Genomic DNA, 12,186 nt, shown 5'->3' on the forward strand with positions numbered 1-12,186 from the left:
CTCTGTCTGGGAGGGGTTTTCCACGTAGTCCTGGGGGGCTCAGAGTGGGAGAGCTGCAGCTCCGGCCCGACCTCAGGCACAGGGAGCAGGGAGGGACACGCATTGTGAGTGAGCAGCATCATAAAAAGCGACGGAAAATCAACTTCTTTTAAAAAATGGGAGCACTAAGAGGAGCTGAAACCCTCAGGTCCCAAATAGCCGTGAATCAACCCCTGCACAGCCCATATCTGGCTGCGCCAAGCAGAGCGTGGCCTCAGGAGGTGCCTGGGTCAGATCTGGAGAGGCTTGTAACTCGCCTGCTGGATTCTGCTGGAAGCATTTGCCTCATCTCACCTCTCGTCCGTGGTACGTGAGCCTCAAGGGCACAGATCTGCTGTTCTCTCACAGCTGGATTGGCTCCGTGCCCCTGGCAACGCTTAACTGCTGGCAAGGCAGCCCCAAGTTGGTGTGATGAGGCTTTCTTGGCGTGGCCAGCCAGGCGAGCTGAGCCAGAACTTAAGGGAAAACCAGACCCTTAGGGATCGCCGAGGAGCACGCCGATATGTGCCAAGAGCATGGATGTACTGCCTGCTGTACAACCTCTGCCCTGAGAGCTCCCTGTGTGCAGAATGGAGGAGCTCTGCCTCCGGCGGGCTCACAGAGGCAGGAAAACCATGAGGCTGCTGGAGCTGCAGCACTGTGCCAGAGCCCATCTCCTGGCTGGGATCCCCTCGGCCTTTTGGGCAGAGCCCACCTGCGTGGATCAGGGCAGGGATGTTGCTTGGTGTGAGGGACTGGCTGGGGCTGTGCTGTGGCCAGGACACGGTGTCCTGTGCTGGTGAGCTGCCCCCGCCTCCACGGTGCCTCCTCCTGCCCATGTCCTTCCTCTGACCCGTGTCTTTGTGCCCGGGGCGCTCAGTATTTTCGGGCAAGGCATTTCCTGATTCTGCTCTTCTCTGGGGATGCTCTCCTTCCCTCTGTTCTCTAATTGCTGAGTGTGGAGGAGCACTGTTAACCTTCTGTTGCTGCTGCTCTGAGCTCGGTGGCTAGGATACGTCCGGACGCCCTGTGCTGAAGTACTGGTGGGACCTGGCTTCTCTGCAGACATCCATGCAGCTGACGTGTCCTGTAAGCCCCTCTTGCACCTAGAGATAGACTTTAGACTGCTGCCCAGCCTTGTGCAGCTGAACTGCTCCTGCTTAGAGGGCCGAAGCATTGCAGCTTCATTGCCACTTGTGCCTCTTGCTACCCAGCATCGCTAGCGCGAGGATATAGCTGGTTTGTGCTCTAAGTCCAGGGTCCTCCCTTGGAATGCCCTTGCAGCTCTGTCCTTGGGTGCCTCGCCCAAGGAGCTCTCCCTGGCTGGGCTGCAGGTGCCTTCCTGTTGTGGCTGAGGGATCCGTCTGGGTTCAGACAGGCTCTGCAAAGCACTTTGTCCTTCTCCTCCCAGGCTGCAGGAGGTGAACTCCAAGATAAACAAACGCCTGAAGGACGCCCTGTTCACAGATCAGTGGAGTGAGCTCTTCATGGATGTCCTGAGCCCCTTCCACTTTGTGTTGGTAAGGCAGTCCCAAAGGGGCTGGACAGCTGGTGTCCCCTGTGTGCGTGCCAGCCAGGCGGGGGGGCACGGGGAGGGTGGCAGTGCGGAGAGGGATATGGAGGGTGTGTGGGAGAAGACCTGGCTAGAGTGATGCCCTGCAGCCCTCTGAGTGGAAGCTGAGCTGAAGGTGAATGGGGCATTTTGGCAGTATGCTGCCTGGCTTCTGCTACCCTGCTCGCTTCACTGGTTGCTTTTGGCTTCCCCTGTGGTACTCTGGGGACACACCTTGTTGCCCACTGTGTTGCACCGGGGTGAGGAGAGGATCCAGCCTGTGCTTCTGGCAGCAGCCTGCAGATCCCAGGGCAAGGCTCAGCTCCCCAGGCAGCTTGTGGCAGAGTACATAAGTCCTAGCATCGCTGAGCTCATCTCGGTCAGTGGCCGGAATCCAGGAGAGCATGCCTGGATCTCTGGGCTAAATGTGCTGCTTAACCCCTGTAAGATGGGCATGCAGAAGAGAAGGTGCTGCTCTGGCCTGGAACTGTCCCTGCCCTTGTGGGCTGTGCTGTGGCTGTCATCCTGCTACAAGCCCTGCTCCTGTTCCAGGTCAGCACAGTGCGGATGCAAGGTGTGATCCTGCTGGTGTTTGCCAAGTACTACCACCTCCCCTTCCTGCAGGACATCCAGACAGACTGCACTAGGACAGGGCTGGGCGGCTACTGGGTGAGTGTGGTCGTGGGGGGGTGGAGAGGGCTGCCTTCCTCGGGGCTCACGGCATCCAATTGCGGCAGGGCAACAAAGGAGGGGTGAGTGTCCGTCTCTCCATCTTTGGGCACATGGTGTGCTTCCTGAACTGCCACCTGCCAGCACACCTGGAGAAGGCGGAGCAGCGCAAGGAGGACTTTGCCACCATACTGCACATGCAGCAGTTTGAGGGAAGGGCAGCCAGTGGCATCCTGGACCATGAGTGAGTACCTCACTGTTCTGCCTGCTGCTCTGTGCCGAGGCTGTAGGGCCAGCCCTGTGCCTCGACAGAGGGCTGGGTATGGCGTCTGAATCCAAGCACAGCTTGGAGGTGGGGTGTGAATGGCAGAGCTGCAGAGTTGTCCCTTGGTCCAGTGAGATGCAGTGCAGGTGTTAAAAGGAGCCCTTGTTTGCTCCTGGGGCACATCCAGGCCTGGTGCGGTTCCCAGCAGCCTCGAGGGTTGGGACTGTTTCCTACCATGCTGGTGCTGATGCCTGAGTCCTGCTGCTCACTGCCCTCCTGCCCGCAGCCTCGTCTTCTGGTTTGGGGACCTCAATTTCCGCATTGAGAGCCTCGACATCCGCTTTGTCAAGTACGCCATTGACAACAACATCCTGAGCCAGCTCTGGGAGAAGGACCAGGTGAGTGGGCCGGGTGTGCTGCCAGGTGTGTTCCTTGGCACGTACCAGCAGTGCTCGTGCGGCCCCGTGCCACTTGGCACAGAGGGCACAGGCTCTTCCAGCTCCTTGGGGAACGGCAGGCAGTGTTCTCCCAGGGTATCTGCCATTGGAGCTGTGCACGTCAGCAATTCCTTTCTGGGAGCATTGGGAAGAGCTGGGGCCATGGAGCCTTGCTGCTCTCCTGCCCACAGCTGAACATTGCCAAAAGCACTTGGCCTGTCCTGAGCGGCTTTCAGGAGGGACCCCTCAACTTCCCCCCCACGTTCAAGTTTGATGTGGGCACCAACAAGTACGACAGCAGGTAGGACAGCAGGGTGCGTGCTTGGGGGTGGGGTGGCACGGCTGAGGTTCACGGGGGAGCTTCGGCGGGGGGAGGGTTGTGGGCTGGAGGCAGCGGGCTGGGACACAGCCGTTGTGCTGGTGCCAGTGCAGGTCTGTCCCTGCAGCTGCACTGAGCTGTGCGCCGAGACGAGCCGCATCCCCTGCCTGCGTGCTCCGTAGCGCCAGGGGGAGGCAGGTTGGGGTGGAGCCCACTGCCCCCTGCCAGGCAAGAGATGCCCCTCTGTGCCCTGCAGTGCCAAGAAGCGAAAACCCGCCTGGACTGACCGCATCCTTTGGAAGATCAAATCTCCCAGCTCTGGCGCGGGCGGGCGCCGGCCCAGCCGGGGTGTGCTGTCGGTGAGCCAGCTCTGCTACTGCAGCCACATGGAGTACACGGTCAGCGACCACAAGCCGGTAGCTGCCATCTTCGCCGTGCAGGTGAGCGCCTGCCAGGGCTGCCGGCCACAGAGCTGAGGCTCTGAGTGCTGAGTTGAATGTGTGCCCTGTGTGTGGCTTTCTTACTTTGCTAGGCAGGGCTGCTGTCTCGCCCCCGTGGTGGGGTGTGGTGGGGGTGCTGCTCTTGAGGAATGCTTATGGGCCCGGTGCTAGACAAGTGCCTGGGGCAGCACTGTGGCACGTGGCCTCCTGCCTTTACCCACCATCTGCTTGTCTCTGTCAGTTTGCTTCCAAGGCAGACAAGCCCCTGGTGGAGATCTATGTGGCTGATGAGTGGATCAGGCCTGAGCAAGCAGTTGTCAAGTACAAGATGGCTGCTGGCTTCCACCGGAGCTCCTGGGACTGGATTGGCCTCTACCGGGTAGGGGCTGAGGTCCTTTGCAGTGCGATGTGATCCCCTCTGTAGCTGCCCCCTCCCACAGGCACCGCTGCATGGCCTGAGTGTGGGCTCTCCCACTCTGGGAAGGCGACGTTGCGCTGTGGATCCAGCACTTCTCCCACTCTGTGGGCTCCATATGGCCTGAAGCTATTGCTGGGGCTGAGAGGAGAGCAAAAGCACCAGCTCACCTCCCTTCTTCCACAGGTGGGTTTTCGGCATCCTAAAGACTACGTGTCCTACGTTTGGGCCAGGAGCGATGATGGAGAGCGCTGCATAGAGAAGCAGCTGTGCACACAGGTGAGCAACTCCAGGAGTCAGGGCCACGTGTGCCATGGGGTGAGGCAGCAGCATGGACCTTTGGATGGCACTGAGCAGGGTGCAGGCCCATGTATGAGTGTCTGGGGGGGGGCAGCCCTGTGCTCAGCCCGGTGCCCGTCTGCTGCAGGTGATGTTCTCAGAGGAAGCACTGCCCAAAGGGAAGGGAGAGTACATCCTTGGCTACTACAGCAACACCTCCAGCAGCATCGTGGGCGTGACAGAGCCCTTCCAGGTCAGCAATGCCTCGAGGCGGAGGGTGGGAGGAGGGAGCTTTCAGCAAGGCAGGACGTCCTGCTTGCATCCCCCCCCCCAGCCCCCTGTATGGGTCAGAGCCCAGTGCTGATGTTATGCTGCAGATCTCCCTGCCTCGGTCCGAGGAGGGCAGCAGCGCTACGGACAGCTCGGGCAGCAGCTCGGAGGAGGAGGATGACAGCACGCTTGTCCTGCTGGCCCCCAAATCCCGCAGCCCCAGCCCGGGCAAGATGAAGCGACACCGGAGCCGCAGCCCCAGCCTGGCCAAGTTCCAGGGTCTCATCCTGCGCCCATCGAGCCGTGACCGGGGCAGCAGCCGGAGCCCCTCGCCCCAGAGCCGCCGTGGCCTCACCGGGGACATCCCTGCCATCCACCTGCCCCAGCTGGAGCTGGGACGCCGAGGATCCAAAGCCAAGGAATCGGGGCAGGTGGCCAACAGCCAGGAGGGCAGCCCGGGCTCCTTCTACCAGACTGTGCGGGAGCAGCCGTGCATTGCCCGGCGTGCTGCTGTTGACAACCCTCTGGCCAGGGCTGACCCCAGGAACCTGGGCCTGCTGCCTGCGCTCCGCCTGGAAACCATTGACCAAGCCATGGGCCGACGGAGGGAGAGTGCAGACCAGGGCTACCCCTGCCGCAGGATGAGCCCCACCAGCCCTCCCTGTAGCACTTCCCCAAAGGAAGGGGGCAGCCCCCGGGAGCTGGATGGTTACAGCTGTACCATGGGGCGCTGAGGCTGTGCCCTCCTCCCTCCTCGCCATAGCGTGCTTGCTGTGTGCTTTCCTGTGCCACGTCCCTGCTGTGAGCCATCCCTCTCCCTTATTTATTGCAGTGAATCACCCCTGCACCCCTGCTGCGTGCCTGCCCTGCTCCTCCTGGGGCTGCAAAGGGGGCACAGGGGAGGGGGTGGTGGTGAGGGAACCCCTCGTGTGTGTCAGAGCTGCGGGACGCTCAGTCCTAGGGCAGGTGAGTGGGCCTGGGGGTGCTGGGGGCCAGGGATGCTGCTGCAAGTGAGGATGTTTGCCCCCCCTCCCCCGGGGCACAGCACTGCTGCGGGCACCCTGCAGATGGGAGCTTGCTTCTTTCCTGCCCTTACCACTGTGCCTCGGGCTTGGACATAGTGTGAGCAACAAAATAAAGCATCCCGCCTGCCCCAGCTGCACTGTGCTTATTGCAGGGTGGGGGCTGTAGGGAATGCAGAACCCCAGCACCACGCACCGTGTCACGCTGCCCTTTATTTGCCTCGTGCCACACGCGGGCACTGACCCTCCCGAGGCACGGCGCTGTGCTCCCACCTCCAGAGCTCGGGGGGGACGTGGCTCGTCCCAACCCCTCCCGCTGCAGGGCCAGAACCTGGGGTGGGGGTCCTGGCACCGTCCTGCCCGGGGCTCCCACGCCCTCATCATCCTCCACGGGACGGGAGGCGGTCGCTTTTCCCTGTCCCCGCTCCTTTCCCTTCGCTTTGATGGCGGCCGCAGCTCCTGGAGGTGGCAGCCGAGCCTCCTCCACCCCTCTCCTGCCCCACGCAGTCACGCCAGCAGCCACTCTCGGTGCCATCCTTTCTCTCAAGGACCCGACATTGAGCAGCTCCGCCCCGCAGCGCAGCTCCTCCCCACGCACGGTACAGCCCCGCCGCCGGGGCTCAGCGGGGCGCGGGGTGCTGCGGGGCTCCCATCCCCTGCTCCAGGGCCACCCGCCGGCATCGCTCGTACAGAGCGTCACCGCCGCTCTCCTGCGCGTCCCACTCCCGACGTTCAGCACCGCGGCGCCGCAGAGTGGTCCTCAGATGCCGTGCGCGTATCAGCACGGCCCGGGCTTCGGTGACACAGCCGCTGGACGAACAGAACAGAGAGCGTTGCGGCGAGCCCAGCACCGCCGGCCCCGGCCCTGCCCCGTTCCCTCCGCACTCACCCGCTCCGGCGCTCCGTTCCGCACTCGGGCTGCGGTTCCAACACGAAGCAGCGCGCGGCGATGCGCTCCGCCAGGAGCGGCGGCTCCACGCCTCCGGGGCCCCTCGCCCTGCGCAGGGACCGCACCATTCTGCGGGGACAGCGGGGCAGCGCTCAGCATCCCGCCCGCCCCCCCCCCCCCCCTCCAGCCCCGCGCTGAGCGACGACGGACGGACGGAAGGGCCGCCCCACGGCACACACCTGCGGGTGCAGTTGCAGTGGAAGAGCGTCCGCGCACCGCCGTTCCGCAGCCCGTACTTCGCCTCGCGGGGCGCGATGCGGTGCTCGCAGCGATCCAAGTGCCGGTAGGCTCTGCACAGCCTCCCCAGCCCTGAGGGCAGAGAGCGATGATCGGACCGAAGCGCTCGGCCCGGGGACGCCCCGCCCGGTCCCCATCCGGCACTCACCCCTCCGTCCGCCCGCGGCGCTCGCCGGGACGGCCTCACACCGCTCCGCCGCTCCGACGGCTCCGGGCTGCGCGCCGCACGCAGAGCTCCCGACGGCCGCAGGGGCCACGGTGCCGTAGGGGCTCTGCCGCACCATCGTGGCCATCGGCACCACCGCGTACCGCTCGCAGCTGCGGGCACCGCATCAGGACCCGCCCGACGGCCGCAGCCCGCAGCTCCCGCAGCCCCGCACTCACCCGCCCCACCAGTGCCAGCGCACGCACTGCTCGGCGCGCCGCAGCACGAAGCACGGCACCTCCAGGAGGTCGAAGAAGGTGACTCCGATGAGGTCGGAGATGGTGTCGTTGAGGGCCCGCAGGCAGCGGCGGAACGCGGCGTCGCAGTCGCAGTGACTGACGGTGTGCGGGCGGTAGTTGCGGATGCCGAAGTTGAACTGCAGCGCCGCGATCTGCGCCCCGCACCGATCGTGCTCCCGGCAGCAGCGGTCGGGGTCGCGGAACAGACCTGCGGGCGGCGACGTTCAGTGCCCGCCCCGTCCCGCGCGGCCCCGCACGGCTCCCCGGCCCGTACCCGTACCCAGCTCGGAGGAGTTCCCGGCCGAGTCCCCGGCCCCGCACCACAGCGTCCCCGGCACCGTCCAACCCCTCCGCCGCCTCCGGCTCCCGCGGTGCGGTGCGGGCTCTGCGCACGCCGCCCGCCGCCGCCACAGCGCGGCCACGTCCCGGCGCAGCGCGGGCGCGGGAGCGGCGGACGGGCGGCGCGCGCAGGCGGCGAGGAAAGCGCGGAGCACGCGGGGATCGCGCCGCGCCCAGCAGCCCCGCAGCTTTCCGCGCCCGCCCCACGCGCCCTCCACCAACGCGGGCGGCCCCGGCCCCGCGCTCAGGAAGGCCGCGTAGCGCGCGCCGCCCGCCGCCACCACCCGATGCGCGCACACCGCTCCGCCGGGCCAGGCACGCGCGCACGCGGCCAGCAGCGCCGCTCCCGCCAACACCGCGCGCGCCCACATCCCGCGCGCGCCCCCCGCCGCCGCCGCCGCCTTTAAGCCCGCGCCGCCGCCGGCGCTCCGAGCGCTGATTGGTCCGCGCCGCGCCCGGCCCCGCCCCGCCCCGCCCGGAGCGTGGGAGCCCTCCCGCGTGGCGCACCTCTGTGAGCGCGGCGCCCCGCGCGGGGCCGGGACTGCGGGAGGCGGGGGGGGGGGGGGCACCGCGCGGGGCTTCGCCGCCCCACATCGGGGCTCCGCGGTGGCACACGAGGGGCAGAACCCGCAGTGCCGCGGCGGCCCCGCGCCGCCCTCGATGTCACGAAGGTCCCGCGGCTGCCACGCGGCGCCCGCGGGGTCACCGAGCGGGTGGGGGGGCCCAGCCCCGCGACAGGCCCGGGGGGAGCCGCGTGTCCCCTGAGCTCTCCACGTGCACCCGGCACCTGTGCCCAGGCTGTGCTCGCAGCCCCGCGCCGCGGCACGGCCAACCGCGAGCGCTCCGGGGACCGCCGAGTTCGGCTGTGTCTGGGAGATAACGGCACCGCGGCCGCCACCGCTCTGCCCTTCACCCCGCGGCCCCACGCGTCGCTCCGTCGGGCTCCCGGCTCCGCTGACGTGGCCAAGGCCGCGGCCAAGGCCGGCACGGGGCCGGGCGCTTCTCCGCGCCCAATGCATCCCAATGGGCTGCCCGGGCCAGGGAGGGATCACCGTGCTGGGGCCGTGTGGGGACAGCTGAGCGGCCGTGCCCTGCGCTGGTGGATGCGGGGCTGAGGTATGGCCCGTGGCCCTTCCCCTTGTTCTGCTGCCAGAGGGGAAACAGAGCCCCAGGGCACGAGCAGAGCGCAGGTGAAGGCACCCGAACCCACTCGGGTTCCCGCAGGAGGGCGTGCGGGTGGAAATTCCCATCGCTTTCTGCATCTCCAGGCGAACCTCGGGGTTCCCGGGTGATGCCCATTTGTTGCAGCCCCTTCGGACTCCGGGAAACGCAGCACAGGTGCCCTGAGCAAATCCCCTCCTCCTGCTGGGAAAGGACCAACGCTGCGCTCTGCCCTCACCGCTCCGGGAAGCGAGGAGCTCACCAGGAAACACCCCCCGGTGCTGCGGGCTTGCTTAACGCTGGGCGTGTTGCGTCCGACTGTTGCACAACCATCGCCGGGACTCGGAGGAGTTACACCGATGCGGGTTTGGGCGCTCACAGCGGTCACCGTGAATCATTAACCCGGGGGAACAACCACGGGCTGCAACGCGCTCTGCTGCCTTTGCCGGCTCGGCTCCGCGCCGGCGGGTCCGGGCCATGTGCAGCCGAACCTCCCCCCGCAGCCACCCCGCAGCCCGCAGGGAGCGCTGCCGGGCCGGGCCGGGCCGGGCGGAGCGCGGCGGCGATGGGGCCGGGCTGCCGGCGGGCGGTGAGCAGCTATTCCAGCCCGCAGGTGGTGGTGGTGCGGGACGGGCGCCTCGGCACCGCGTATCGGGCACTGCAGCTCCTGGTGCTGCTCTACTTCATCGGGTGAGTGGGATGGGGTGGGATGGGATGGAGGAGGAACCGATCTGATCTGACCCGGTGCTTCAGTATGCTGGCAGCTCTGTCCCTGTCCCGATCCCGTCCTTCCCCGCAGGTATGTGTTCATCGTGCAGAAGGGCTACCAGGAGCGAGAAACGGGCCCGGAGAGCTCCGTCATCACCAAGGTCAAGGGCGTGACGCAGTCATTGAGCAAGGTCTGGGATGTCGGGGAGTACGTGGCCCCCCCCGAGGTGAGCTCTCGCTCTGCTGCCCCAGTGATGCTCGGCTCCTCCTGGCTGTGCTGTGATCGCTGTCCTCCCCCTGGGCTGCTCCATAGGGTGGGAGCAGCTTCAGCATCCTAACACGGGTGGAGGTGAGCGCTGCCCAGGCCATGGGGACGTGCCACGAGGTGAGCATGGGGGGGCACAGGGCAGGGTGGTGCGTGGGGACCAAGAAGTGCCTGGAAATGGAGGTGGGGGGTCACCAGTGAACACAGCTGCTCCCAATGGGCGGAGGTGAATGGGGTGTGGGTGCCCACCCAACCATCTCCATCCCCATCTCTATTCCCATCCCCATTCCATCCCCATCCATCTCCTTCTCCATCCCCATCCCATCCTCAACCCCATCCCAATCCCCCCCCCTCCCCCCCCACAGGGTCCCAGCGCTGCATGCCACTCAGAACAGGACTGTGTCTCCGGGGCCATGGATGCATCCCACCACGGTGAGTCCAGGGGGCGCAGCCCATCGCCCCTCCACAGACAGGACCCAATGCTGAGTGCCTGTCCCCTACAATGCAGGTGTGAGGACGGGGCGCTGCGTGCCCGGGGGCAGTGGGAGGAGCTGCGAGGTGCTGGCCTGGTGCCCGCTGCATGGAGGCAGCAGCAGGTATGGGCAGCGGGATGGCCCTGGTTGTGCACAGCTCTCACCTGGGGATGCCCGGTAGCAGTGTCCCCGCTGTGAGGCTGGGTGAGAGCTGCAGTGCTCTGTGCTCACTCCTCTGCTTCCAGCGAGTCCCTGGCAGAGATGGCAGCGCAGTTCACCATCCTCATCAAGAACCACGTCCGCTTCCCCCGCTTCGGCTTCTCCAAGTGAGCACTGCTGGTGCCTGGGCTGAGGGTTGGGATCCAGGCAGTGGCCGTTGTGGCAGCAGCAGCAGCAGAGATGCTGTGTGGCACAGCACATCCCTGCTCCCTGCAGGGCCCTCTGCAGCTGCCCCGACACCAATCCCGCCCCATCCCCTGCTGCACAGCTCCCTGCCTTGCTCTCCCCAGGGCCAACATTCAGGCTGCCGAGAGCCACTACCTGAAGAGCTGCACCTTCAATGCCACCTCCGCACTGTACTGCCCCATCTTCAGGCTGGGCTTCCTGGCTGAGCAGGCGGGCGAGGACTTTGCAGTGCTGGCTGAGAAGGTGTGGTACGATGGGTGGCCTCACCCCAACATCCCCCAGCACTGTGGGTGCTCGTCTTCTGGGGAGCTCGTTGCCCTAGGGATGCCACATCCTGGGGATGCCATGCACCTGGGGATGCTGTGCTCTGGGGATGCCGTGCACCTGGGGATGCTGTGCCTGCAGTGTTCTGATGCTGCACAAGCTCTGTTGCCCCGCTGCAGGGTGGGGTGATCGGTGTCATCATCAGCTGGGACTGCAACCTGGACCTGCCTGACACTGAGTGCAATCCGCGCTACTCCTTCCGCCGCCTCGACCCCAAAGGGGCTTTGGCATCCCCAGGCTACAACTACAGGTGACGGCCCCATCCCCTCAGTGTCCTCATGTCTTCCTGCAGCCCTCACCCCTGTGCCTGCATGCCCCCCAGGTTTGCCAAGTACTACAGCTGGAACGGGACCTGCACGCGGGTACTGACCAAGGCCTATGGGATCCGTGTGGATGTGATTGTGCAAGGCCAGGCAGGGAAGTTCAGCCTCATCCCCACGGTCATCACCTTGGCCACCGCGCTCACCTCGGTGGGACTGGTGAGTGTGCTGGAGTGTGGGGGCTCACTGCCCATTGCCCTGCACTGACCTCACTGTGCCCTTCTGCCTTGCAGGGCTCCTTCCTCTGCGACTGGGTGCTGCTGTGCTGCATGGACAAGGAGCGGCGGTACAGCAGCAGGAAATTCGAGCAGGTACCGTTGGGCTGAGGATGCTCCTCTGCAGCCCCAGACCATCCCCCCTCCACCACCAAATTGACATTTCCCATACCCATGGCCGGGCAGAATGCACCTTACAGCCACCCACTACTGCTGCCAATAAACCATCACTGCTCAGCATTGTGCCTATGTCAATGGAAGGATGCAGGAACCATCACTTGTTGTGTTTGGGGGGAGAAGAGCCAGGGGAGCTGAGGGGCTCTGAGGCTGCCACCAAAGCATGAACCCTGCCCAGAGGCTGCCTGCAAAACCACAGTGCTGCTGGCCCTGGCCCAATGGCACTGTGCAGCTGGCGCCTGGCAGTAACCAAGTGGGCTTTTATTTCTGAGCATAATCCTCTGTTTTCCTGCTCTCGTGTTACAGCACAGCCTCCCCCAGTGGCTCAGGGGAGAGGCAGGGTGGGGGGTGAGGGGAGGGCTGCAGCACGCAGAGCCTCAGGGGCTGTGGGGAACACCCTAGAGCTGGGTAGGGTGCACTGCTGGGGTGGAGGACCCCACGCTGCTGCCCCAGGGCTGTGCTGTAGGACAGCAGTGACTGCAC

The 12,186-nt window shown here is 65.7% G+C and overlaps 3 protein-coding genes across 5 annotated transcripts in view; 2 read left to right on the top strand and 1 right to left on the bottom strand.

Annotated features, from left to right (window-relative positions):
- Nucleotides 1–5,820, top strand: part of INPP5J (inositol polyphosphate-5-phosphatase J) — a 7,376-nt gene extending 1,556 nt beyond the window's left edge. Inside the window, exons 3-12 of the mRNA XM_415287.8 lie at nt 1,430–1,538; nt 2,123–2,239; nt 2,308–2,483; nt 2,791–2,902; nt 3,133–3,242; nt 3,517–3,700; nt 3,942–4,079; nt 4,302–4,394; nt 4,543–4,647; nt 4,772–5,820. Of these exons, the coding sequence (XP_415287.6) occupies nt 1,430–1,538; nt 2,123–2,239; nt 2,308–2,483; nt 2,791–2,902; nt 3,133–3,242; nt 3,517–3,700; nt 3,942–4,079; nt 4,302–4,394; nt 4,543–4,647; nt 4,772–5,398 (1,771 nt within the window). The 3' untranslated portion in view covers nt 5,399–5,820. The remainder of the gene's footprint in view (nt 1–1,429; nt 1,539–2,122; nt 2,240–2,307; nt 2,484–2,790; nt 2,903–3,132; nt 3,243–3,516; nt 3,701–3,941; nt 4,080–4,301; nt 4,395–4,542; nt 4,648–4,771) is intronic.
- Nucleotides 5,821–5,879: 59 nt separating this feature from the next.
- On the bottom strand, nt 5,880–8,674 carry PLA2G3 (phospholipase A2 group III). The gene is made up of 6 exons (XM_015275352.3): nt 7,591–8,674; nt 7,257–7,524; nt 7,021–7,190; nt 6,815–6,944; nt 6,576–6,704; nt 5,880–6,496 (listed from the first exon to the last, which is right to left on the bottom strand). Exons 1-6 carry the CDS (start codon nt 8,672–8,674, stop codon nt 6,307–6,309), a joined length of 1,971 nt encoding a protein of 656 aa, XP_015130838.2. The 3' UTR covers nt 5,880–6,306.
- Nucleotides 8,675–9,254: 580 nt separating this feature from the next.
- P2RX2 (purinergic receptor P2X 2) lies at nt 9,255–11,766 on the top strand. Of its 3 annotated transcripts, none has more exons than XM_046901406.1 (10): nt 9,255–9,506; nt 9,616–9,751; nt 9,838–9,909; nt 10,155–10,221; nt 10,298–10,385; nt 10,508–10,588; nt 10,772–10,910; nt 11,111–11,241; nt 11,284–11,470; nt 11,545–11,766. In XM_046901406.1, the coding sequence occupies exons 1-10, from the start codon at nt 9,382–9,384 to the stop codon at nt 11,635–11,637; spliced, it is 1,119 nt and encodes a 372-aa protein (XP_046757362.1). In that variant the 5' UTR covers nt 9,255–9,381; the 3' UTR covers nt 11,638–11,766. The 3 variants fall into 3 exon arrangements, with proteins under 3 accessions (XP_046757362.1, XP_004934477.2, XP_046757363.1); XM_004934420.3 differs by having other exon boundaries at nt 11,314–11,470; XM_046901407.1 differs by lacking the exon at nt 9,838–9,909 and having other exon boundaries at nt 11,314–11,470.
- Nucleotides 11,767–12,186: the final 420 nt, after the last annotated feature.

Source organism: Gallus gallus, chromosome 15, assembly GCF_016699485.2.
Source record: "Gallus gallus isolate bGalGal1 chromosome 15, bGalGal1.mat.broiler.GRCg7b, whole genome shotgun sequence".
In the NCBI taxonomy this organism is placed as follows: domain Eukaryota; kingdom Metazoa; phylum Chordata; class Aves; order Galliformes; family Phasianidae; genus Gallus; species Gallus gallus.